This window comes from Phyllostomus discolor, chromosome 6 (assembly GCF_004126475.2).
Source record: "Phyllostomus discolor isolate MPI-MPIP mPhyDis1 chromosome 6, mPhyDis1.pri.v3, whole genome shotgun sequence".
Classification (NCBI taxonomy): Eukaryota; Metazoa; Chordata; class Mammalia; order Chiroptera; family Phyllostomidae; genus Phyllostomus; species Phyllostomus discolor.
The window spans coordinates 106,857,602-106,865,667 of NC_040908.2; the positions used below are offsets into that span (position 1 = coordinate 106,857,602).

The 8,066-nt window shown below is 39.4% G+C and overlaps 1 protein-coding gene across 1 annotated transcript; it reads right to left on the bottom strand.

Annotated features, from left to right (window-relative positions):
* Positions 1 to 1,194: 1,194 nt before the first annotated feature.
* LOC114498833 (tripartite motif-containing protein 64-like) lies at positions 1,195 to 7,650 on the bottom strand. The gene is made up of 6 exons (XM_028514867.2): positions 7,240 to 7,650; positions 6,593 to 6,688; positions 5,278 to 5,508; positions 4,284 to 4,306; positions 2,940 to 3,037; positions 1,195 to 1,821 (listed from the first exon to the last, which is right to left on the bottom strand). Exons 1-6 carry the CDS (start codon positions 7,648 to 7,650, stop codon positions 1,331 to 1,333), a joined length of 1,350 nt encoding a protein of 449 aa, XP_028370668.1. The 3' UTR covers positions 1,195 to 1,330.
* Positions 7,651 to 8,066: the final 416 nt, after the last annotated feature.

Below are 8,066 nucleotides of genomic sequence, written 5' to 3' on the forward strand. Positions count from 1 at the left end.
AGTTTCAGAAATGGGATAAGCCTTCATTTTAGAGAACCTAGAATAAGCTGGTCCTTTTCTTTTTCAACAGAATAAATGATAAGAGATAAAGGGACGAAGTGTCTCCTACTCACAGCTGCATTCTTAGCAGCTAACACATTGGCTAGGACATCAGGGGTGCTTAGCAAATCCTTGAATAAATAAATAAATGGATGAGAGTGTTGCCTTACCTGAAAGGAGTTTTGCTGAAAATTTTCAGGATTTAAAGGTTGATGTAGAAAACTGATAAAATTATGCAAGTTAAGTTGAAACTCCATTGATTTCTCACTGGTGTGGAAAAATGATATTTCTGTGTGGGATGCAGCAATTATAGACACTCACTAAGCACAGAGACTAGGTGTGTGTGCACATGTGTGTTTCAGTCATGGTGGTCATACATCGTTGTTAATTTATTTAATATCATCTTCAGGGCCATGAGTGATAGAATGGGAGGCAGAGGAACAAATACAGACATAAGCTCCCTGCGCTCTTTCTCTTTCACCATCATACAGTATCGTATTGGTTTTTGTTTTTATTGGTGTTGTCCCACACTAAATTGCAAATTCACCCTTTGTTTATTGTGATTTCTGTTCTAAGTACAGCAGTGGGTAGTGGAAATAGTAACTAATACATCCTACTCTTACAATTTTCAGTCTGGTGGTAATAAGCATCTACCAATTTGATGAAAGTTTGCCGACTCTTATGAGGACATGGTATAGTATGCTCAGAGAGTTTGGATTAAAAGGAATTACACTGGTCTGCAGGGTCAGAGATGACATATTTTAAAAATGATTATTTTAGCTGAGAGGTAATGGGTGGCTTTTATGTTATATAACTTTTTTTTAAAGATTTTATTTATTTATTTTTAGAGAAGGAAAGGAGGGAGATAGAGAGAGAGAGAGAAACATCAATGTGTGGTTGCTGGGGGTCATGGCCTGCAACCCAGGCATGTACCCTGACTGGGAATAGAACCTGCGACACTTTGGTTCACAGCCCGTGCTCAGTCCACTGACCTACGCCAGCCAGGGCTACAACTTTTCATAATACAGCTGTTAGTTTAAAAAATGCCATTGAGCCCTCGACTATATTCTAGGAAGCTCTCCATTGTAAACATTTTATTAAAAATTTAATAAGCACATTTATACATTCAATGTGGTTATGGCACTTTATAAACATACAATAATTATGTTTCCTGAAGTTACAATTTGCTCCAAGACAGTCAGGTATCAACCTGCTGCCTCATAGGACATTTCATAAAAATAGTTTCCTTAGATATGGAACTTTACCAAATAAGTGGTCAAAACTTAACTTCTCATGGAGAATCAAAGCATAGGAAAGGCTTCAGAGGAGAAGAGAAGGGAGGAGAAACTACACTACTTATGAGGGAACCTTTTTCCACATCATAGAAGCTCACAGTTGCATTGTCATAATCCAAAAACACTCCAATCTTACCCAGAGGCCTTTTCACATACTGAATTGAGGGTGGGCAGTTAGTGGAGAGACAATAATGATCATTCACTTTCAAACAAAATAGAAGAGATGCTTCTTCGTAATCAACAATAATATCTGTATCACTTATCAGGGAATCTTGACACACTCCCAGAATCCACATCGAGCAGTGCAGCTTATCCACCTCCCAGTAATGTCTACCAGTGGTAAAGGTATGAGTTCCCCATACTGCAAAACTCTGCACTCTCTCAGGCTGTCTGGATGCGCTGTCATGGACATCTGCAAAATTCACACGAACATCCTTAGAAAGGCTGATACGGCGACTAATGGTTTCCTCACTCAGAACATTATCCACTGCAAAAGAAGAAAAAAAAAAAACAAAAACAGGTCAATGAGTGGAATTTCCATACCTTGAGGGACAGTCTCTTCATTTGCCCTCCTCTAAGGGAATACAAAATAAAGACAGTAAAGGGAGTTGAGACTGGCTCCTCTACCAGGATCAAAAGTTATCACTACATCTACAGCTCAGATATCCTTTAAATTATACCAAAAAAAAAAAAAAAGGCAGCAAAATAAAAACCCTCTGCATATGTTATGAACTGTGTAAAGTAGTGATTTAATCTCAATCCCTAGACAGTTTGTTTCAGGTTACACCTAAAACTTTTTCATCACTTTAGAAATCTCTTCTTGTGTTGATTGCTCTTGATATTATTTAGTAAATAGATGGCACTTTGCTATTTGAGGGTAATTATTGGAATATAAGTTGTACCTGTTGCATATTCAAGAATCAAAATATTTGATAGAAATTCACATTGTAGATAAATTAGAAGTGTCTGAAGGGAATGTTCTGGCTTTACATGATCTGTTTAGACCTCACATTCAGCCTGAAGACCTGCTGTCTAGGAAGAGCCTGATATAGGTGGGGCAATGTTCACAGATCCTTCTCCTGTCGGTGGTTTTGAAATTGATCTAACAGCATTAAAATTATTCTGCTTATGACAGTTTCAGTTACTTTTTGCACTTTCTGATCTTATAAATAATAATTTGTGCAATGCATGATAAATGCATTTGCAATATATAACAGGCTGAAAGCCATCAATGCCATATTTAAATTTTTAAGAATGTTTGAGACTGAATAAACTACAGTATTGATTGTTACTCTGAGAACTAAATATTCTGTTTCTTCATAACCACATGGCTAATCTCATTGCTCTTCTTCTAGTCTTCTAGTCTTCCTCAAAGTCTACATCAATGTAATTTAAAAAGGTATCTTGCTTCATATTTTCAATATTCTATAAACTGCAAAGATCAGCCTTGGTCATTGTGATATGACTATACAGGAGGTGGATAACAATTTTGGAAAGTCATGTACAACCTTCATGTCAGAAAAAATATACAAAATTGAAATAGAAGACTCATCCTTAAGAACCACTGAAGAAATGGAGGCCTGATGCCAAAGGGCTGACTCTTACCTCTGAAGTTGTTCAGCATATCTTGGATTCCAGTGAAGCGCCATAAAGGGAGCTCTGGATTCATGGGCTGGGGCTTTTGCATCTGCACCAATTCAGTTCTGTAAAGAATGACAGCAGAGGAATTGAGGACCGAAGGCTAATCACACAATCATTACAAAGATCACAGCTTTTAACCCAAGATATTTCACCAGAAGCCTCCCATTGAGTTAATTGGATATACATTGTATTTTACCCCTTGGGCATAGAAGAAATGTTACTTTTTCTTTTTTATCAATTTATGTTATATCAAATTTCAACTTTCCCATTTTTTTTCCAGATATTATCCCATTTCTGAAATTGAGAATCATTTCCTCCTTGTACTCCACCTCAGGAAAAGCAAGATTCCTGGGTATCTTACAGAGAGCAGAAAATTCAGGAAAAGCCTGTGGAACTTGAATCTGCAAGTACCGTATTTTGCCCTGTATAATGCACGTTTTTTTGCCCAAATCATTGAAAGAAAAATAAAGATGCTCATTGTACATTGATAGTACTAATTCTATAGCTATATGAATGTTTTTAATTCTCTTATTTACACTTATGCATTAAAAGTATAACTCTAGGAAGCAGTATGCAAAATAACAACTTGGAAAATGATACTCTGTTTTGTTTCAAAGTATAAATCAATAAATAATTGATTTAAAAAATGAAAACAAAATGTTTTTTTCCTGAAAGTTTGGGCCAAAAACTATAGATGGAAGTGCATTATACACAGCAAAATATGGTAGTTTCCAATGAAACATCCAGTGTCCAAAAGGGAAAAATCTACAGAGCCAGACAGCTTTGCTCTTTTTTTCACCAAGCAAGTGAAAAAACTCTAGCTTGGCAGGCCGGCTCCTGAAGGTCGCACTTCCTGAGGGCACCAGGAGGTCACTCCCCCCTGAAGTGCTGCCTACAAGGGGGGGCATACAGTGATGGAACAGGCTGAGTCATTGCTACTCCTGGGAACAAAGGCAACACCCCCCTCTCCTATCCCACTCCAAGGAGAGCTCCCTCTTCCTGTCCTTTTCACCTTCCATCTCCAGTAGTACCTTACAAAAATCCCTTCAGAAATGTTTATTGTGATGTCTGGAGAGAATGGGGGTGAGTGACTAGACCAAAGTCCAGAAGGTCAAATGGTTTTTAGGTATGTTGGAATGCAGACACATCAGGAAGAAACTTCTGAGACCTGAGTGCCCCAGGGCTTTGTTATTTTTTTTTAAACAGAACGGAAAATAGCCATTGAGGATGAGGTTTATAGCTCAAATATTGTACACCCACCTCATCAAGAAGACAATGATTTCTTAGAAATCATCAGTGTAAACTCACCTTTCCAATATATTTCCCAAATCCTGCAAAACAAACAAAAAAAGAAGGTAAACACGTGAGTTCTGGCTTTTATGCCTTTTCTAGTATGTTTTAATAGTTTTCAGAGTTTGTTTTAGTAAAGTATTTTTCCCTATTCTTTTTTAAGGAACAATCAGAGGCCATCTCTCTCTTCTCTCTCTTTCTGGTGGGGGGAGAGAGAGAGGGGAAGGGAAGAAGAAAGATCAGTAGGGAGAGGGAGAGAAACATCAGTAGGTGGTTGGCTCTCGAGCACCCCCTACTGGGGATCTGGCCCACAACCCAGACATATGCTCTGACTGGGAATTGAACCAGCAACCCTTTGTTCTCAGGTCCCCGCTCAATCCACTGAGCTACACCAGGCAGGGCCAGAGGCTATCTGAATAACAGAACTTATACTAAAACATGCTGAGTTTCCTCAGGGTGCACTGAGGGAGGAAGGACTTCAGGCAGAGAAGTGAAGGGATGCAACAAGTTCTAGGTTTCCAATGTCACTCATTGCCCCATCTTATTCCCAAGGAAAGATCTGACCATTTATGATAACACTTAAAGCAAAACAGCAAACCATATGAAAAATAGAACGTTAACATTGATTACCGCATTCTATAAATCTTGCCTAGGCAAAGGGCAAGACCTCCATGTCTCTAGCAAGTTTCTTTTGTGTGGATAACAGAGAGTGACAGTGAATTAGGGGACATAACTAGAGAACTACCACAGCAAAGTTAATGTTCCCCGGTCAGAGACTGACTGATTTGAACAATCTCTGAGTAGATAGAACTTTGCATTATACTTAAATCATTATTATCATGATGTGGGTAAATCTGGACTGGACTGACTGGACTGACTTGATCATGGGAGCCAAGGAGCATTATTGCTTAGCTGAGGGTACTGGTATTGTATATGCAGGCAGCATCTCAATATTAGGGTGACATTGCCCAGAAAAGGATTCCTGTCTCTGAGGATCGACCTCCCTTCTCACCTGGAGCAGCTCCACGTTAGGCTTGTGGCACATGTCAGTCAGCTCTCTCAACATTCCTTTCAGGCTTTCTTTCTGTTGGGTCATTCTGAGTTGGCTTTCCTTGAGTTGTTGGAAGATCTCCTTTGCTTCTCTCTCCATTGTGTCCAGATGGAGTTGCTCCTCCTCACAGAGAAATAGATGCATCTTCTGATATTCAGCTTTGATCATCTCCCTCCTAAGGGCCACGTAGTCCTGCACAGATAGTGGAACAAAGGGATTACCTAGCCCCACTCTCAGCAGAAAACTTCAAACTTTAAATATTTCCTTAGACTCATCAGAAAACTACTTGATGAACTTTCTGCCTCATACTTTCAAGCGTCTTGAGTGTTTGCTAGTCCTTCTGTCTATCCTGACCCTCTGATCCCAGACTATTTTCCTGTTAAATTAAGCCCTCTAAAGGGCCTCAGGCTCTCTCCCTCTGATGCTTCTTCAAGGTTCTTACTCTACCAATTATTTCCCCTCTTTTACCTTCTTTTCTTCTTCTTCTTTTGCATGCTTTTTCTACATATTTAACAATATTTAAGTATATACCACATTATACTGATTTTGTAAAATTCTCTACTTTTTTTTTTCTATGTGCTGCTTTATTTTTCCCCTGTCCTTTGGAGTCGAACTCAGTGTGGTGTTGTCTTTTACTCAGTTTTCGAAGGATTTACCAAACCTTCAAAATTGAACTGGGAATACCTATCAAGCCCTGCTTACTGCAAACACAGTTGACCCTTAAACATAAATTTCAACTGTGAGGGCCCACTAATACTCTGATTTTTTCAATAAATACACAGCTTACTGTCTGTATCTGTGAGTTTCCTATCCATGGATTCAGCCCATAGCATATGAAAGATGATATTTTTGATCTAAGATTGGAAACCCATGAATGCAGATGGCCAACTGTATGCATTAATTTATATCATTTTATATAAAAGACTTGAACATTCTTGAAATTTGGTATTTATGGGTCCTGAAAACAATGCCTTTCAGATAAGAAAGAATGAGGAAATTCTGGGAGAGTTCAAAGTTATATGTGGGTAATTGACTGTAAGCCCTCTGCCTTGTTCAAGAGTCAATTGTGTTCCTGTAACTTGTAGTAGCTTCTGTTAGCTGATTACGTATTTTTTGGCCAGTACATATGTGATTACTGACATATGACTAAAACCCACTGCCTTTTCATAGGCAGAAACCATTACCCTTTAACTGGTAACTTGAATTTGGCTAAAAAAATAAGCTAGCTTTTTTCAACCTGCATAAAAATATAAAAATGGAACATGTTCATTCTTACCTGTAATGACTGGGTTTTGCTAGCTTCCTGCTTCAGGTTGCTTTTCATTTCTTGAGTCATGTTCCATAAAGAGTTCATTCTCTTTATAAGTTCCTCCTGCAAAATAAATGTGAGCTTTAGTGACAAAAAGATGATATTGTAAATGTCATTCCCTTCTTTATGGTTAGAGGCAGTTGTTGGGAAAAGTCACCTTGAGTTAAAATGGAGAGGTCTGGTTTTCTCCACATTAATTTAATTTGATTCAAATATTCAGAATATCAGAGGTGACAGAAACATATAATAAAGAGTTTGGGGGGACCCTGCAGATAACATTCATTTCTTAAGAAACTGGCACCCAGACTTTCACCTATAAATAGGTCAAACGTGCACTAGAAGCCAGTGTTCCTGGTGCTGGCCACCCGCCCCACAATTGCACCAGTTCTACATACGTAGACAGTATTTCGAAGGCAATCTACTTTACTAAAGGCTCAACACATCTTTGATTATACTGCCCAAGTTGGTTAATAGTATTGTCCAGTTACACTTGTAATTTGGAATTTACATTGAAATGGTAGCATCTCCACTATCTCCATTGCCATCCACTTTCTTATCATCATTCTCACCTTTCTCTCTCATTTTGGAGCTTATGGCTATCACATTGCACCTACCCTGTATTCCTCAGCAGACCACTGTATTGGACTGTGGCTGTGAGCCGCATGCTCTGGGGTTTCAGAACAGAGTGCACAGAGCATGTTCTTCTCATCCTTGCAGAACAGCCCCTTTGCTTCTTTGTGTGCCACACAGATCTGCTCCTCAGAGCTATTGATGTAGTGAGTTCTGGCCTCTCTGGCAATGGAAGCCAGGTTCCTCAGTGCAATGTTGGTTTTGAAATCTGGCCTCTCTGATACTCCTCTGCACTCAGGGCAGCACCTTGGAGTCTGGGCTTCCTCCCAGCAGAGGTACAGGCAGAGACGGCAAAAGCTGTGCCCACAGTCTATGGTGACAGGGTCCAGGAAGTAGTTCCTACAGATGGAGCAGGTGAGATCATTCTGGAAGGCTGATGAGGTGTCTGAATCCATGTTTCTGAAAATTAAAATCAGAAAGAAAGAGAAAGTCATTTTTCTGCCAGATCAGGAAAGAAAGGCCTTTGGATAAAGGCATACCTACTTGAGCTCTATCTACCTGTTAAATAGGAACCTAACTTACCCATGAACTTACCTCCTGCACAAACCTAGACCTGGTAAGTCTAGACAGGTTGGGTTTTTCCCTGATACAAGTGAAAAGATGAGACAAGAGAGCCCTCAGCATCTTTCTTTGTTTAAAATAAACAATGATCTCAAATGCAGAAGGGAAGATGGTGGCAAGGTAGGTGGGAGGGGAGCCCAGTTCTCCCTGAGCCCAGCTGGAACACCTGCTTGATCTTCTGAGGAACAGAGTGAACAGCCAATGGAATCCCAGCTTATGTGAAGTTTGGAGAAGTTACAGAAGACATTGA